The sequence below is a fragment of the Trichosurus vulpecula genome, chromosome 6 (genome assembly GCF_011100635.1).
Source record: "Trichosurus vulpecula isolate mTriVul1 chromosome 6, mTriVul1.pri, whole genome shotgun sequence".
Taxonomy (NCBI): Eukaryota; Metazoa; Chordata; class Mammalia; order Diprotodontia; family Phalangeridae; genus Trichosurus; species Trichosurus vulpecula.
In genome coordinates, this window is record NC_050578.1 from 210,583,131 (window position 1) to 210,602,968 (window position 19,838).

Here is a 19,838-nt window from a genome sequence, read left to right on the forward strand (position 1 = left end):
TGCTGGGCCTGGAGTCAGGGAGACTCATCTTCCTGAGTTCAAATCTGGCCTCAGAAACCTACTGTGTGACCCTGGGCAAGTCACTTAACTCTGTTTGCCTCAGTTTCCTCATCTGTACAATGAGGGAGGAGGAAATAGCAAACCACTCCAGTATTTTTGCCAAGAAAACCTCAAATGGGGTCATGAAGAGTCAGACACACCTGAAACTATTCAATAAATCACACTTAGGTCTCCTCACCAAGGCTACCCCAGGTTTAAACTACTCTATAGGTCTATAGCTACTTAAAATATGGATCACAAATCCTCACCAACGTACATACATTTGCTAGTCACCAGAGGACAATACAGTGGTTTGCCCAGGGTCACGATGATAGCATGCATCAGGGCCAGGACTTGAATTCAGGTTTTCCTGGCTCTAAGCCTGGCTCTCTACCCACTACTCCATGCTACTGCTCACCATTAATTCTGTTTATTTACTAAATGCCTTCTATCTGTGCTTTGAAGCCAAGGTGGCCATTATTAGCTAAGTTGAAGTATGTGAGTGAGAGCAACGGTGTCTTAATCATGTTGATTAAGAGATTATCTGAATTCACTGTGCGACCATCTAATAGACAGTAAACAGAGGGGGTTATTAACCTAATAAAAAGAGCTGGCAACTGCCGTCTGAAATAATGGCAATTCATTGAATCACAAGGCTATCCATTGTGCTCAGAGTGTTCAAAAAGGAGCCAGTGGATGGATTTGTTCAGGGCACAATTTTATTAAACTTAAGACACCAAAGACGAGGTGAGATTGAATAGAAAAACTAGAAATTGGGAAACAGAAGGTGGTGCTGATGGAACAGCCAACTCTTGCCTCTCCTGGCCCTGTTTTTCTGTTGACTTTCATTTTAATGCTTAGTATTTAAATTAAAACTACCCTGGATGACAGATCCTCATTTCTCTTCTCTCCCCACACCTTGGAGGTGATTTGCGTGAACCACGCAAAAATATTCAGGGACTCAGCTATTCCAGTCATTGCTCTGGCCCTGAGACCAAGGCTGCAATGCAGAGAAATGAGAAAAGTCTCTAAATTTAGGGCAAATTCTCTCAGTGATGTCAGTAGGCATCTGCATGTGTGGGGAGGAGGAGAGCCGAGAATAAGCATTCTTTGTTGGGAGACCAGGGAGGAATTTTGCCCTCATCCGTGGCTTGTCAGCTCTAGTTATGAGGCATGTGTGTAGCCTGGACGAGGTCTGAAGACCTTGGGGGTCAGGGTGGGGGGATGTTACTATCTCCCCAGAAGCTTTGAGCTTTTCTATGACAAGTGCATGTTGATGTTATAATCCCAGGCCTTTGGCCAGAAGGGACAAGATCACAGGTTGAAAGCCAGGAGGGCTCTAACTCCTGCATTTTACCAAAAAGAAACAAGGTTAAATGAGTTGTCTGAGGTCACTCAGGTAGTAAAGGGCACATCTAGTATTTGAATCCAGTTCTTCTGACTTCCAATCCTTAGCACAAAATAAATTCCTGTTTGCTGCGGAGAGTGGGATTTTCTGGCATGCTAAATGTGCATTTGTAAGAAGTTCTATTGAAAAGAGTTTCTTGGTGCATTCCTTACTCACCCCCAATGCAGTATAGCTTAGGATGCTTCCTTGGCCTATCACTAATCCAATCTCTGCATTTATGGTCAGGCAAGAAGGCAATAAGCATTTATTAAACACTTTCTACATACCATGAACTGTGCTAAATGCTGGGGATGCTAAGAAAGTCCACCCCCCACCAAAAGCCTTCCTTTGGAATTCACATGGAAATGTAATGAGAGAGACAGAACATAAAGAACTATATGCACATACAAAATATATACAGAAAGTATATATGGGGGGGGAACATTGGCAGAGGGGAGGAATGACCAAAAGTTTTTCTAGAGAAGGTAGGATTTGAGCTGAGTGGTAAAGGGAGCCAGGGAAGTGAGGAAGGAGGGCCTGCCAGGCAAGGGGCACAGATGCAGAAGCCCAGATCTCAGTGATGGAGTGGAAATGTGGGAGCAGTGGCGAGGACAATGAGACTGGGTTGTTGAGTGAATAGAGGGGAGTAAAATGTAGAGAGACTGGAAAAGTAGGAGGGGGCCAGATGGTGTAGGGATTTAAATGCTAAAAAGAGTTTGATCCTGAAGGTAATAGGGAGCCACAGGAGTTTAAGGAGTGGTGGATGGCAGTCTTTCACTTGTTCATCTGAGCAACATTTATTAAGCGCCTACTATGTACCAGGCACTGTGCGAAGTGGTGGGGAAATAAAAAGAGGCAGAAAGACAACCCATGCCCCCAAGGAACTGTGCTTTATGAAAATCACTTTGGGGGCTGAGCGGAGGATGGACTGGAGAGAGGAGACACTCAAGGCCGGGGACTGCCAGAAAGCTATTGCAATGGTCCAGGTGAGAGAGGATAAAGGCTGATTGTGTGAGCAGAGAGAGGTGGTGTATACTAGAGACACTGGAAAGGGAGAAACGACAAGCTTTGACAGCAGCTTAGATACACGGTGTGACAGAGTGGTGAGTTGAGGTGGCAAGCCTGGGCGACTAGGAGGACGGTGGCCTCCTGGACTGGAAGAGGGGAGAGGTGCCTACTGGATATCCAGTTCGAGATGTCTGAAAACCAGCTGAATATGCAGGACTGGCACATGGGATATATAGATCTGGGAAATCCTCTGAATAGAAATGATCAAAGAACCAATGGGAGATGGTGAGCGCCAAGGGAAACAGTATTGAGGGAAGAGAGAAGAGGACCCAGAATTTTGGAAGATGCCTGTGGACAGTAGGCATGGTCTAGATGAAAATACAGCCAAGGAGACTGAGAAGGCTGTCAGGAGAGGAAGAACCAAGAGAGAAAGAGTGAGAAACATGATGAAATCTTAGATAAGAGAGAGTAACCCAGAGGAAGGAAATCCTCAGTGGGGTCAAAGGCTGCAGAGAGGTATTAAGGGATGATTGAGAAAAAGCTCTGGATCACCAGGACTTGGGGAATGAGTTATTGGTTTGACCTCAGTGGTGGTGGTGGGGTTTCAGTAAGCCTCAGAACAGTTTCAGGTTCCCAATAAGTCCTCAGCATACTAAAAAGCCATTCAAGCTCCCACATCCATATCAGAGAGGCACAGCAAGTAACAAGTTTGTGCCCCCATGCACAACAGGACATTTTTCTCCTGAAAATTTAAAACGAGAGCTCTGACACAGCCTTACAGTATGACTCCACTGCAGTAAGGTTTCATCTCTTCAGAACGAGAAGAGAAATAAACTTGGAAACTGGCCCAGACAGACAGTTTAAAGGGCTAAAAGCCAGTAGCACCTACTGGTAAGGACATCATAAAAAAAGTGTTAACTGATGCTGCCTTTAAATGTTGCCACCCATTAATGTGCCAGAGAGGCTCATACAACATTCAGAAATTCAGAGTCAAGAGGCCTGACTCTTACGTGAACAAGGTGTGTGACCTCGGCTAGTTATTGTTCCTCTGAGTTTCAATTTCTTTATCTATAAAATCGGCATAATGATGTCTGTACTACCTAGTTCACAGGTTTATTGTGAGAAAAGCACTTTGTGATACTTAGAGTGACTTGAAGGTATGAGTTGTTTCTAAGAGCCTAATCGAGCATTTCAAGGAACAGAGACAGCCCTTGGACTCAGCTCATCTAAATAGGGGCCTTAGGGCCAACCAGGACTGTGATAAACACATGAGAGTAAATAGACACATCTGCCAATATGTACATAAAACGGCCCATATGACAAGCCCAGAAAACTGGCCTTACCCTGAACTGCAGGCTGATTCTGAGTGGCCCAAGAGGGTCAGCCTGGGTGGGTGCTTTTATGCCCAACTGGATAAAGGGAACTTTTGCAGATGCACCAACTGAGGCTCAGCAGAACCTAACTAACTTTGACTATGCCAACCGTGAGAGGCCAACGGAAGAGGAACACTGAGGTACACTTTGGTGTTCGGAGACTGCGCTTAATAGACTTAGTCAATGCAGCTGTTTCCATCTGTGTTTTCCTTCTTCCTCCTTCCCGCTAAGCAGGGGTTCTCAATCATTTTTTTCTGTTGTGAAGCCCTTTGGCAATCTGATGAGGCCTATGGATCCCTTCCCAGAGCAATGTTTTTAAGTGCATGAGATAAAGTACCTAGGATTATTAAGGAAACCAGTTACATTGAAATAGTGACCAAAATATTTGAAAGAAAAGTTCACAAGCTATGTTCTGCTCCATTGCCTACCATAGTGCCTGGCACAGGGTAGGCACTTAATAAATATTGATTAATTGATTGATTACTTTATGAGGAAGGGGCCTCATTGCACCGGGCTGCATTAGAGTTATGGCAGGTAGGCCCTGTGCCAGGCTGCAGGGGACATAAAGATGAATGAAATATGGTCCATGCCTTTAAGAAGCTGATGATCTAAACAGGGGAGATGAGACTGATACACACGTAAGTGCTGGATTTGGAATCAGAAGGCCTCAGTTCAGTCTCGGCACTGCCACTAACTAGCTGTGTGGCATTCAACAAATTACTTAATCTGGTCTTCAGCTGCCTCCTAAGTAAATGGGGGTAATAATATCCACACTGCCTTCCTCAGAGTGCTGGACTGAAAATCAAATGTTGTCATTTATATAAAGTGTTTGGCAACTGTAAAGCACCATGTGTCAGACTCTTCATGACCCCCAGGACTTGTCCATGGGGTTTTCTTGGCAGAGATACTAGAGTGGTTTGCTATTTACTTCTCCAGTATGTCCTCATTTTACAGATGAGGGACTGAGACAAATAGGAATTAAGTGACTTGCCCAGGGTCACACAGGTACTAAGTGTCTGAGGCTGGATTTGAACTCAGATCTTCCTGACTCCAGGCCTGGTGCTCTATCCACTGCACCACCTAGCTGCCCCATAAAGCACTATACTGAGTTATTATTATTACAGATTTTATCCTCAGAAAGGAAGTCCAAAGGAAAGGTTCAGACAGAGTGCCATAAGAGATTTGAGGAGCGACCACTCCCAACGGGGTGGGATAGAAAGGACAACAAAACTATGAACATTGGTTTAGCTGAATCCTTGCACCCAGTAGGAGCTTAATAAATATTTGTTGGACGGAGCACTGAAGTAAACATGATGGTAAAAAGTAATTGTCTCAGAATTAATGTGCCATGAGAATCTGTTGTCCCTATAAATCCTCGGATTGCTGAGTTCACAGATCTGATGGCAATGTTCATCTTTCTTACGTATGCACCACAATAAACCCCTGTGTGTAAAGGTAACCTTTGCTGAGGTAGCTGTAACTCTCTGTTCTGATGTCATGGAGCTACTCCCCAGAGTCCTCAGCCCTGCATCTAGCTCCAGCACCACTTCACAATGCAGTATGATCTCTCTCCAGGTGTTCCTGGGGGACTTCGGAGCAGGATGGTGACCTTGGTTGATCTTGGATTTAGGCTTGGGGTCTTACACTGTGATTCTGGCAAGCCCAGGCACCGAGGCTTAGTGCACCTAATCAGGGTAGACAGCACTATGATGTGTGCCTTTGAGAAGCTCCATAATAATCTCAAACATCACAACATCTTCTCCCCAAAGGGGTGGCTTGGAGATGGTCCTGGATCCTCAAAGCCTGTGTCTGGCCCTGCCAAATTGTAAGGGCTTGGGGTGTGGACTCAATGATGGTGGACTAGCCTAGTTAAGTGTGGAGGGACTCATCATCAGAAACTCATGAAAATTGTCTCAAGGTGGAAGGGCTGAGATCTACATTGATGCAAGGAGCAGCTGTGCAAATAGAGTCATGGATCCTTAAAGAATCAAAGCAGAATAGTATCCAAGAGGATTACAAATCACATAAAGAGCTAAACCGTATATCAAGTGTGACATAAAGTAAATGCGCTATGTAGTAGAGGTTGAAGAACACACATTACTCATCTCCAGTGTATTTGGCCAGACCTTGTATTGATTCCAGATTGTACCAATCCATCTACCTTCAGGAGAATCCTGCCTGGAGTGGGCAATGGATTAGCCTAACTCAATCAGAGTCAGTTCTTGCAGAGACAGGGGAGGGGGATGGGGCAAGGGATTGGGTGCCATTTTACCAGGCCTTGAAGAATAGAACATCTCTGGGGAAAGAGGTCACACTCTGATTTGGGATCCAACAGGAAAGACAGAAAATGGTACAGAGTCAAGCCAGGCTTCATGGGGCTGGGCAGGATTTTCGAACAATCTAGTCAAGGACAGCAGTGCACTACGAAATAGAATGGAAGGTGTGCTGGCAGAATGCCACTTTGTCTCATATAACTTCTCCACTCAAGATAGCATTGTTTTATGCCTGTAGTATGCTGACTTTACCCCCATCCTTGCTTTGCTTCAGTGGTGTTGCTGTGGGTACAAAGTAGGAATAAAAAGAGTAGGTGCTGCTGCTAATTTTTTGGGGGGGCAGAGTAACAAATGGGAGGTCTTAAGGTTTCAAAACCCCCTTTTCCATATGCCTATGCATCAACCCCCACTGCCCTTCCTTAGGCTACAGAAACAACAGTTTAAAAGGCTCTCCCTATTCCACCAGACACTCATAGACACAGTTAACTGCATATATGTCACATCCCTTTCCTAAGATTTTAAGATTGATAAAGTCAGGGATTCTGTCTTCTCTAAACCTTAAAAAGTTAGTAGTTCTTCTAGTACCTAGCACAGTGCTGTGTACCCAATCAGTGTAGAATTCAGGGGTGGAGAACCTGTGGCCTCGAGGCTACATATGGCCTGCTAGGTCCTTGGGTGTGGCCTTTTGGCTGAGTCCAACTTTTACAGAATAAATCCTTTTAGGAAGGAGATTTGTTCTGTGAAGTTTGGATTCAGTCAGAAGGCCATACCTGAGGACCTAGAAGGTCACATATGGCCTTGAGGCCACAGGTTTCCCACCTCTGGTAGATGTTTGTTTGGATGAATATATGAAGAAACACAATGAAGTCTGCATGTGAAGTATGCATGTGTCCTTTTCAAAGTTGCCACCAATGATGGTGCCTCTGCTCAAGGCAATTGCCTTCAGTGGTAGGAGCAGCACTGGTGCTGGGAAGGTGAGGAAGTGTGAATCACCTGGAAATGGAGCGCCTGCTTTGGGATAATGAGTTGCCTATTAAATGTGGCCTGAAGCTGTGACAAACTGCTGGTGTCATCTAAACTAACCACTATTATTCTGCTGCTGAGAGGACACTGAACCTGAGAAAGACAGAATGGGCACAGGTTACCAGCTTCAAGTGAGATGCTGTGACCATAGCCGACTGGGTATCCTGGGTTCTTTCCCCTCTGTGCCTTGATGATTGCACGTGTCTTTTCTGGAATGTACTTCCTGCTCCCCTCTACCTATAGCTTCATTCAAGGCTCCCCATACTCTGCTTCCTATGCAAAGTCTTTCCTGCATTCCCAAGTTGTTAATGTTCTTCTCGTTAAATTATTGTGTGTATACTTATCTGTTTTCACGTAGCCTCCTCCCAGTAGAACGGCAACCTCCTTGAGGGCAGAGACTGTTGGTTGCTGCTGTTTTTGTTGTTTGGTCTTTGCATCTCCAGTGCCTTGTATATTGTGGGTCTTTAATAAAAGATTGTTGGGTTGGTTTGGAAGATGCCCGATAGTGGTCCTCTGGGCATGCCTTGTATATAGGGAGCCATAGAGGTGAGCAGTATGGAGATTTGGGCAAAGCAGATACCAAAGAGAGAAGGGCCAGTGATGGCATGAATGCCTGCAGGCCCAGCTATTAGCTTCTTGTCTGCTTCCTACCAAGACCATTTCATTTGACTTTCCCTAAGGGCACATTCACTTCTGAGGCTCTGACCTTCAGAGCCTTGGGCACATGTTTTTGAATATCCTTAATGGTCTCAAATCTTCATCCTTTAAAGGCGGCTCTGATTTTTGGACATAGTTAAAAGCTATTCAGAGCCAAGTTCCTTGAAGAGAGTGGTGATCAACCAGCATGACCGCTGAAGACAACAAATGAGTTAGAGACCTTGAGAAATGGGACCAATTTCCTTGTGTTCCTTCTAATTGATTCCGAAGGTAATTCCCAGAGTGTGTATGTGAATGTGAACAATGGCAAAATCGCCGGAATGTGCATAGCCTTCCACAGGGAAACAACATTAATTTGTCCAGATTCATTCTGGTGTGTTGGCTGTGCACCTCGAGATCGTACATTTATGGGATGGATCCGCAGTAGCTATAACAGACCCATCTGTCAAGGCTCGGTTCAACGTCCTCAGTGAAGCATTTTCTGACCAGCTCAAACCACAAGCACGGCTCACATTTCTAAATTCCTAATGCGATTTTCCTAATTACGGAACTCTGTGCTTTGTGATATACTGTCATCTTCTTCTGTAATTGCTTAATGTGCATTTTCTCTGTAGCTAGCCTGTAAGCTGGTTAAAGGCAGGGTCTCAGTTTTCTTTCGGATCCTTGGCAGAGGAAACCAGATTTTATCTCCCTCACCATGATGTACAGTACTGGGCCCACCCTGGGCAGTGTGGTTTAGTGGGAAGAATATTGGACTAGAAATCAGAAGGCCCAGGATTTTCACCCCAGCTCTGCCACTTGCGGACTAGCTTTGTGACATCGGGGTGAATTGTATCCCTTCCCACGTCCCAAGCTTCTTCCTATGTAAAATGTTGGGGTTGAACAAAACAGCCTCCAATGTCTATTTCATCTCTGCCTATGTGGGTGGTGAAAGAATCCTTACTGAGTGAATGACTAACAGAATGTACCAAATGCATTACTGACACTGTATCTTTTCCCCCTGATTAAGTCCAGCAAGCTACCAAAAACTTGTCTTGTGTGCGCTTTAAGCACAGAAGTTGGGGCCACATAGCACAATGGAAAACCCCCGGATTTGGAAACAAAGGACTTGAGTTTGAATTCTGATTCAACCTGCATAGTTTTGAGCAATGCTTAACTTCCCTGGGCCTCAGCGTCCTCATCTGTAGGATAGATAGGAGGTTAGACTAAATCACTTTTAAGTTTCCTTTCAGCCCTAACTCTATGATCCTAAATTAGAGGGATGCATCTCTCGCCTCAGTATAGTCTGAGGAAGGGCTCTCTAACAATCAGAGCTGGTCAGCATTGGAAGGAGCTGCCCTAGGAGGCAGGCAGTGCCCTGGTGGGATGACTTCTGATCAGGGAGGTTGTAGGTGGGGTTCTTGCTCTAGGTAGGTGTTGGCACAGATGATGGACTGGGGAGCGTTGGGAGGAATTAAAGAAGTGACAGGATCATAGGACATAGAGTGAGAAGAGGTTGGAGAGATCATCTGGCCCTGCTGCTTGAAGTTCCCAGATGAGTAAAGGGCTGCCACTAGAGGGCAATATTAAGGATTTTACATTTTGTTGGTGTAGTCTATCCATCCACCATTGCAGTCTGCACCTTAGTAGGAGGTCTTCAAGAGCTGCTATGGCTAAAAAATTAATCAGCTTGTGACCAACCTGCTCATCAGCCTTTCCAACCAGTCTTCCCACATCATGTATACAGTATAGAACTGGGGCCCTATTCAAAGCCTTTTTAGCTTGGTAAGTCTGATCAGAGGTAGCACAGTGGATAGAGCCTTGGGCCTGGAGTCAGGAAAACCCAGATTCAAGTCTGGCCTCAAGACACTAAACTTGTTGTGGGACTCTTAGCAAATCCCTTTACTTTTACTCAGTTTCCTCAATAGTAAAATTGGGCCAGGGTTTTAGTGAGCATCCAATGAGGCAATATTTGTAGAGAGCTTAGCATGGTGCCTAGCGCAGAGTAGGTACTTAATAAATACTTGTTCCTTTCTTTCTCCTCCTTTCCCCACTGGACAGATCATCATTATTATGAATTATTTATTCCAGGGCCCAGGCATCACATGAGTAACTGGCCAGTCCTCCTTGTAAGATGCTGGTTATCTCAGTTCCACCTCACAGTCACAGAGCCAAGGGATGAGCTGCACACTCAGATGTAGAAAAGCCTGGGTGCTGAAGTCCATAATTAGGGTGGGTAAACAACTGAACTCCTACAGTGATATTAGGCACAGAAGGCCTTGGGAGTGTGTTGTTAATTACAAAATCATGGAATTCTATGCTTCGAGAGTTGGAGCTCAGAGATCTAGTCCATCCCTTCATTTTATACACTCATTTATTTACTGAATTTTATTTATTAAGCACTGACTGTGTAAGGCAATGTGGCTCTGGTGTAGCTCAGATTAGGGAAACTGAGCTCTGGAGTAGGGCAGTAACTTGCCAAAGGTTACCCAGCAGGACTAGAACTCAAGTTTTTTGAGTTCCACTTCAGACATTTTCTACTACACCACACACCCCCGTTCTTTTCTTGTGTATGTTTTAGCTCCTCAGCTGGAGAGAGAGCTCTCCTTCAGCACAGGGACTATGTCTTATTGACTCGAGAACCAATATGGTATGATAGTAATTCATGTTTGTGTTGTGCCTTAAGGTCACTGAGAATTTTCCTTATGACCTGGTAATAGAGGAAGTTTAAGAATTATTATCCATATTTTATAGATGAGGAAACTGAGGTAAAGATGAAGCAATTTGCCTACAATCACCTCAATGGTAAATGTAGGATCTAAAATTCAAACCCATGCGTCTCCTGGCTCAAATCCAGCGGTCTTTCCACTACTGGAACCAGAGTCAAAAGACCTGGCTTTGAGTCTTGCCTCAATGACTAACTAGCTATGTGACCTCAGGCAAATAGGTCATTTCTAGGTCTCAGTTTTTTCATCTGTAAAATGGGAATAGTAAAACTTATCCTCTGCCCTGTCCCCGTCCTAGGGGTGTTATGAAGATCAAAGGAGATCACATGGGTAAAGTGCTAAATCATTCAACAAACATACAAAGGTTAAAAAAGACAGGATCCTTGTCTTCATGGAGTTTACAGTTTAGGAGGGGAATAAAACAAACTCCAGGCCCAGCACTCTATCTACTGTGACATCTAGCTGCCCAAAGTGGTGAAACAGTGGATAGAGCACTGAACTTGAAATCAGGAAGACACGAGTTCATGAGTTCAAATCCAGCCTCAGACACTGACTGACTGTGTGACCCCAGGCAAGTCACTTAACCCTGTTTACCTCAGTTTCCTCATCTGTAAAATGAGCTGGAGAATGGAATGGCAAACAATTCCAGTATCTTTGCCAAGAAAACCCTGTAAAGAGTTGGACAGGACTGAATAAAATGACTAGAACGAGAAATGCCTGCAAGGACAGAGGCAGTTGCTCTTATACAGTCAGTATGTAGTATGCATTACACAGTCAGTATGTAGTAATTCTTCAATGAGTTCTTAAAGGAGATGCGCCAATGGCCACAGAGACCCCAGGACTTGTAGGTGCGACCCAGGTGATGGTGTGCTGGTAAACGTTTAACATGGCTCTTGATTGTGGATGGGGGGAAGAATGTATGCTAGACACACTTAAATACAATATGCGTTGTTAACATTTTCTCTATCACTTTTTTAAAGTTGGATAACCAACAAAACCACAAATGAAGCCCTGATTCATAGTGTTAAGGCATAAATGCTCACGCTGAGAATTTAACAACCGTAAACTGGTTCTAGCTAGCTCCAACACAACCCTGTACCCAGGGAACCTTCCCATACTGTTGATATAAACATGAGGAAAGACATGTGAAACTTGTGTCCTATTTCACCAGTACGGGGAGCATGAGGTTCCACCCACTGTGTTGTGAGAATGACACAACTTACGTTTATGTTGACGCTACTCACTTCAACAATGGCTCAATCCAGGTTTCCTTTACATAAGAGGCATCATAGATTAAACTCCATTCATCTTTTATCCATGTGGTCAAGTTGATGATGTTGAAGAAAAACTTGAGAAACTGAGGAAAGAGTATTGACCTTTCAGTTATCTATGAAACACCAGGTGCACAGTCATTTCTGTGGCTTCAATTCCAGTTTTCTGATCTGCCCATAGGGAGTTCCCTCCTATCGGTCTCCCAGGTGTTTGAAGTCCAGCATGCAAATAATAGCCTACTGAATTTATTGGGCCTGAGTGGAGGGCTCAGTGGGGTCGGATGTTGCCTTTCCAGGTTCCTGTCCAAAATGCTACCAAAAATGATACCATAGGCTTTATTCTATAACTTTTGATGTGTGGGTCACAACCACAGCCTTAGAATCTTCATAGAAGTGGAAAATTAAAAAAAAAATCACAACCAGTGTGTCACTCAACTATATGGCCAGTTGAGAGGCACACTCTACTTAGCCATGGTTTGGTGACAGAAGAGCAAGAAGGGAACACACGGTGATATAAGAATCACTGTTAACTCCAGCCATAGGGATGCTGGATAGCGATCCTACATAGTGATGCTATGAAATCTTAGTGTCCTGGAAAAACTCGAGATATTGAACCAGGCGAGAGTCACTCCACACCAAGAAGTGAAAAGCCTAGATCACCTGTCTACAAGATACCTCCAGAGAATGGCCAGGGCCTGCAAAGTCAATGCATTGCAATCATATATCGCCTAAAATGGAGTTAATCAGCCTCCCTGGTGAATAAGAAGAGAACTTGGGATATTTGAGGAACCAGTTCACCAGAAGAACTGATTCACCAGTTACAGATAGACATTTGGTGCCAGATGATGGCCCATTCAGGAAGGATTTGGGTCAAAATGTAGATGAAAGGAAGCCAAATTTTGGTGGCTCCTTAGGCATGAAGGACGCAAAAAAAAACTTGCCCTAGTCTGGGGGGAGGGAACCTCTGCTTGTACAAAGAAGGGACAAGGCAGGTAATCCAGAAACCATCCCTTTCCTGCCCAATACTATAAATATGGAGCCCAGAAGAGAAGCCACTTACAAAGCTTGACCCCTTCATGGCTGGAGATAGTATCATTCATTAAACCTGAGCCATCCATATGCCAAGATCAGGGGTTAGAGGCTATTAGTCCTGAGAATATTGGCTTATCTATGGAGGGAGAGAGAATAGTTGTGACAGTGAATCATCACAGAAGTCCCTAGCTTATCTAATGATGAGGCAAGAATGCCACCCAAAAAGTCTGGGCGCGTACTACCTTTAGGGGATGCTAACCCTGATAATATAGTATATGTAGTATGTATCTACATTAAGATACTTGTATATAACTAAATGTACTGATTGTATATAGTCCTATGGATTTGATCTATTACATACCTACATCTACCTATGTGTTTTATCTACTGGATGCAGTTATTTCATATATACCACACATACTTGCAGGTGGTCTAAGTATCTTGACGCTTCACATGTCACTTTGTATAATTTTATGGATATATATGTGTATATATATATATATATGTATATATATATATATATACATATGCATATATATGTAATGTGTGGGGCAGCTAAGTGGTACAGTGGATAGAATGCCAGGCCTGGATCAGGAAGACTCATTTTCCTGAGTCCAAATATGGTCTCAGAATGTTACTAGCTGTGTGCCCCTAGGCAAGTCCCTTAACCCTGTCTGCATCAATTTCTTCATCTATAAAATGAGCTGGAGAAGGAAATGGCAAACCACTCCAATATCTCTGCCAAGAAAGCCCCACATGGGGTCATGAAGAGTCAGACATGACTGGAAACAGCTGAACAACAACAAAAATATAATGTGTGTCTACAGACTAAATATATACCTGGTATAATTTGCAGGGACTGCAAATTTTATAATCAGGGAAGGATGTAGAAGACATGCATGATAGAGGAGAGAAGTAGTTTAAGACTTACTTTTCCATAATTCCATGGCATGGCATTGAAGAAAAGGGCTTACTTTCCCATAATGCCATAATGCCAGGTACCATGCCTGTTAAGGGAGGGAGGATGGCAGAAATCTGGGAGAATCATGGTCCTTATCTACGATACAGCAGTGGCAGTGGCCAGGGCATTGATTCTTGGGCATATGCCAGAGAAACTGGGCCAAGCAGTGTGGGAGTTGTGACAGTTTTGCTGTTTGCATGGCATATGAAAGACTAGAGTTGAGGTGTTTGTAGACACTATGTTCAAAATCAACTTTTTCTACTTTTACTTCACTGTTCATGTTGTGAATGATTTATACAGAACCAGGGAATGACCCCTCTGGGGAGAGAAAAAGAAGATGGCCCTGTTTTCTTGCTATGGAGGCTTAGATATGAGTTCCATTTGTAACCTTTAAATGTTTATTAAATTATGCTTTATGTTCAAATTTTTATTAGCCTTGTTTTTCCTGCAGATACTTTAACACAGATTCTCTTGGGAGAAAAAGCCAGTAATCAGCAAAATTCAAGGGTTCTCTGATTTATCAAGGTCAGGGCAAAACACAAATCCCCTATAAAATTTCAATCACTCACTTACCCTTTCAACTATCCCTGCAATGAAGAAAGTTGTTTGTGGCAACTACCCCTCCCCCCACGGCTGTCTTCTCTCAGCCCTGCAATGTCCCAATCTCCTGATACTCCAAAAGAGGGGAAAGGGCACCAAGGCCTGGGGCATTGCACAGAAATTTGCCTACTTTACAGTCTTGCCAAGGGCAGGCCCTACATGCAGCACTATTGGTATGGAAGAAGGGTCAGGTGCAGTGGGGTATTGGAAGAAACACTGGACTGAATGGAAGTTAGGAGGCTTGATTTCTCTTGTCATTCAGGGGGCAGTGCTGGTGTGTGACAGCCGTCCACAGTTACTTGCCCAGAAGAACAAGAAGGATGGATTAGTCCTGCCCACTCTAGTTTAAAAGCCCTCTAGTACATTCAGCTTCCAGTGAGTGACAAATTGTTTGAACTTCTTTGGTTACACACAGACCTTTTTTCTTACTTCGGCTTTCTATTTCTAGCTGGGCCCAGACTCTCAGACCATCCAGTCCTCCAATGGGATACGAGGGCCCAGACAGTGTAGGCATCTTGCCATCTATCTCTCTACCAGGCATAGTTTCCTTTCCTCCCCTGGGCTTCTTGCCTTTCGCTCAGGGAGCCACAAATCAAACCAATATTACCTGTACTACTAGAATGACAGGACAATCTACTGCCCTCTAAGGCTACTCACAAGCTCTGGGACTACTTAAGGTAAAGCTCCTGTCCACGGCCACCATTCCCAATATGTCTCCCTTTTGTAGAAGATAAGATCCTTGAGGGCAGGAGCTGTTTCACATGTATAACCCCAGGACCCAGCACAGTGTCTAGATTAGAACCCAGTAAGTCACAAGGAATACTTGTTGATTGATTTCTTGACTCGTTTGCTACCTGGCTTTTGTTAACCCTTGCTTGGATTGTTGATTATTCCTGCCTACTTAGATCTGGTGGACTTCTTGTTGCTACATGCCTCATGTCCCACCCCTTTCCATTGGCAATCCAATTGACTGACCCTTTTGCCAGCCCTCTTATTTTGGTAACTGACCCTTTTCTATTCCCTCACCTGTGGCCTTTCATACACACGGACTGTACCAGGAGGGCACACCAAGCCCCCTATGGAATTGGGCTTCATTTGGTCCTGGGTTCAAAAATCAGCTCTTCAGTTTACTATGTGTGTCAACTGGGGCTACTCATTTCATTACTCTGGGCTTCGGTTTCCCTCCATGTAGGTCAGGTTCTCTGGATGTCCATCCCCTTTACCCCGGAGAGTCTAAGTGTCCCTCCCCAACACCCCCCCCAGTTCTAAGTCCTATAATTATTTGACTTCAGGAAGACTCTTGGTTGCCTCAGGTCATAAGTTCCCCTTCTCTAGCCTAGAACCTACAAAGAACTAAAAGACACAGGACAAGGTTTGACCAGATGACCTCTAAATTCTTTCCTAGCTCAGACATCCTGTGATTCTGTCATTTTAGTGGACAAAGAGAGACACATTTTCTTTGTTCCAATTCCCAAAACATTGGAACAATACAAAACACATTCCTACAGAAGGTCACTGGTTTTGTGTGAGTTTGTGGGGCAGAGAGTGGTACAGGGTAATATCTGGATCCTTTATACCTTTAATATGCTATGACCAACTCCTCAAAGCAGGCTGGGAAAATCCCCGCTGTGCTCAGTATTTTCTGAGGTGATAAACCCCAGCTACCACCTCTTTCTTTTATTCTCCTTCTCTTTTCCGGATTTAGTAAGGCTCTGCCAAAGATGATCTCAATACTTCTGTGGGAGGATGGAGAGCACGGAGAATGCCAAGCATCTGCAAGTTTAAACTGAGGAAGAATATTCTAAGATCCTTAGAATCATGTTGAAGACAGTGTGATCTGCCAATTGCTCTGGAGACATTGTTGGCCTAAACATGCTGACTCAGCATCACTTTAAGATATAAATTTGTCTTATTGTACACTCTTCCTAAAAGCGATTGCTCTGAAAATGTCGCAGTATTTTCAGGACTCCTGCAAGGTCTGATTGCTTTTGAGGTTGGTTCCAAATTCTGCTGTAATAGCTGAGACATGGGAAGAGAGAATGGTTTTGACTATGGGTTCTGGCACATAAAGGGTTATGTTCCCAAAGAATAAAAGCTTCTAATGAGCAACATAAACTTGAAGTGTTTAAGTAAAAAAGATCTCTTACAGCCTGGCAACTAAGGAAAGCCAGCAAAGCCTTGGAGAATAGGTAATCAGCATCACAATGAACAGTATGCTCCTTTCTTGCTTGGGGAAGTACTGTTTAGCCAGGGGATTTAAGGAAAAAGGGGAAAGGTTATTACTGAAAGTAAAAGCAACCCAGGCCACAGCCGGGTTGCCACAGGCAGAAATGGTTTAGTAGGAGAGAGAGTAGGCCCTGGAGGTAACCTAAGATCTTCCTTATGTAAATGTTTTGGGTTCATCTGCTGACCTATGGGGAGGGCACATGGGCCAGGAAGGAGAGGACAATTAATAGGGCACCTGCCTCTCCTGCCTCCACCCTCAGGTGCCTTATGTACAATGACTGCGTTTCCTGCCTGTACCAGATGAGCGGTCAATTTCTCATTAAAGTGATTCTAGCTCAGTTATAGACAGTCTAGGCTGTACATTAGTGAATCTGAGCTATGACTTTACCCTATTCCTCAAGCAATGTGTTGGAAGGCCCTAGCTAGATATTACACCCGAGTTCAAGGGACTAAGAATATTCAGGGAGAAATATTTCAATAAATTGCTTGAAAATTGGAATTGTAGGAGAAAGAGGAGGAAGTTTGCCCAACCTTGTGTCTGTGTGACTGAGGATAAGCTAATTGGATCGAAATCTTTTCTTAGGATAGGAAGAAGGGAGACTGAAAGGAAAGGGGGTGTGTGTAAAAGTGGCTTACCTATCATTCTTTAAAAATGCCTAGAAGCAAGCACAATGGGAATTTTCCCAGCTTGTTTTTAGTAGGCAGTCACAGAACCTTAGAGTTACTGAAGGTCAGGGCTCTTAAAAGCCTCAAGATCATTTAGTAAGGATAACTCTTAACAGCATAAACTCAGCTGTCTACTCTGGAATCAGCCCACTGCAAGCCCTGATGTAAAGAGAATGGGTCCTGTCTCTGTGTTCCCAGGAGAAGAGTGGACAGGGAACCTGCTCCTCTGTGTCTCTCTGTAGTCAGTGGTAAGGAACTGGAAAATCAGGCCTGGATGAGGCTGTTGTGCCTTTGTCTGAGAGGTTACTGTCTCGATATCTATGGAAGAAGGCAGCACCTCCCATCAATGCCATCCTTTTACAGATGAGAGAAGGGGCAGAGAGGTGAGCTACCTGAGAAATCACATGGCAAGTTAATGCCAGAGCTAGGATCAGAGACCCTAAGCTTTCTAATTCTTAACCCGGTATTCTCTCCCCCCTACCTCGCTGCCAACCCTTCAATATTTTAAGGAAGTCTCGAGAGCATGAACCATCTGGAGTATATGCCCTCTTTCTGATCATAAAAATAGCTCATTTTCACAACCCTTTTTACTCTCTGGGAACAAATGACAAATGTGTAATTTCATAGTCAGGGAACAGTGTCAAAAATATATGAAGTTATGAAATGGAGAATCGGTTATTTACTCCTCAAAATGCCTGAGACTTGAATGCCTTGTGTATACTACCATAGATCACTTAAGATTGGAACAGATTATTACAGCTGAGCTTCTACGGTGAGCCCTGTCTGCAATGGGTATAGGAGGAAGAGTGATTTAGGATAGGTTGCTGACTGCCAGCTAGTGGACTTGGTTCCATAACGGTTTCTCTCCCCTCTAACAGCTAACATGTAGCAGCCTGCTCTCCTCCACCAAGGATCTGCCTCTTACTCTTTGGGCGAGCTCCAACTTTCATCCTTCAGAGGCAGTGGCGTTCCATGATTTGTGGCCTTGCAGCATCACTGGAAGAATACTGATGTGATGCTAAAAAGTTGGATTTTGGTTTCAGAAATTTGGAGTCACCAAAAACATTGTATAGTTTCTCAAAGGAAATCCAGTCTGTTTCTTATTCTTTTGCAATGCTGGGACCAGTTCATTGCACATCCAGAGTGCCTGCCCACCCATAGTATATACACACACAGATACACACACACGCGCACGCACACACACATATACCTCTACACATACATACATACTTACATATACGGTATTCCAAAAGTCTTAGTGCACTTCCAAGCTTTAGCATCTTAAAAGGGTATAAGACTTTTGGGGACATTTGTACATATTACACATATATAAACACATATATTCAAACATATATACACAATCTACATCTACATAATACATATAGGGTAGGTATGGGCTCATTTTAAGTTCCCTTTTAAGTTACTTAAGCTTAAAAGGGCACTGAGGCTTTTGGGACGTCCTGCACATATATAAACACACATACACACTAATATTATTAAATTACATATAATATATATTATAAAATCATATAATGTATACACACACACAATGGACCTAATTTATAGCTGTCCATCTAAATGAATAGCTTCATCTGGATAGTAGGCATTATTCATATTCTGGATTTTTTCCATGTGAACAGGCTAAATTTTTCTAAGAGATTATGTATCTTAATTTCAGAAGCAGGGTAACAGATATGATCATAGTGACGCATGTACAGAAAATGAGGTGGGCCAGTTAAGTATTGAAAGAGATGAATAACTAAGAGACAGACACCCACCCCCCCCAACCTCCCTCCCCTGCCAACACACACACACACACTTTACTGGTAACTGTACCACATAAAGACATCTAGAGGAAGGTCTTCAGAATGGTGGGTGGACCTTCCCCACCCCTGAGTCCTCTGGGATTTACACAAGGAAATGGACAAGAGTTCCAGGCAGGAAGAAAAGGCATGGGTAAGTTTTGATCTGTCCTGTACCCACATCAATGAGGTTACAAACCTATTGAAGTTTTAAGTTGAGTGCCATCTAGGTAAGCCATTAAGACAGACATTTTGACTTTTTATCACTTTACTTTCCCTCTAGGTATAGTGGTGATAATAATTCTCAGTAAGTAACTCATGCTTTCTAAATTCTCAATTATAATGTGTCTGCCCTTCCATAGATCACACAGAGGTTAATAAAGAAGGGGTGGTAACGAAGATAGCTCTTTAGTGGTAGGAAGTTTGGGCAAGGCTGTTCAAATGTGCCTATGTAGTGGCTAAGTGTGACATTCTCTGTTTCTCCTGCCTCTTCTCTTTACTTTACTCCTTCCTTCCTTCCTTCCTTCCTTCCTTCCTTCCTTCCTTCCTTCCTTCCTTTCTTCCTGCTACCTCTCAATGAAAGAGCTAAAAAAATGAATGTTTATGAAGATCTTCATATAACAAAAAGATTCCCTAGCCCCTCCTGATAACCTGCTGATCTCAAGCACCATTCTGCACAACTATAACTGTACTAATTACCACATAGGTCACTTTTGTGGAGACAGTGTAGCACAGTGGAAGGGGCACTCACCCTGGAGGCAGTGGATGGGACCTCACATCTCACCTCTGATGATGACCACCTGCATCACCTTGGA

The 19,838-nt window shown here is 43.8% G+C and overlaps 1 protein-coding gene across 1 annotated transcript in view; it reads right to left on the bottom strand.

The window, feature by feature from the left end:
- CFAP99 (cilia and flagella associated protein 99) overlaps window positions 1-19,838 on the bottom strand; it is a 173,994-nt gene that overhangs the window by 69,135 nt on the left and 85,021 nt on the right. Inside the window, exon 6 of the mRNA XM_036765417.1 lies at window positions 11,710-11,822. Coding sequence (XP_036621312.1) covers window positions 11,710-11,822 — 113 coding nt within the window. The remainder of the gene's footprint in view (window positions 1-11,709; window positions 11,823-19,838) is intronic.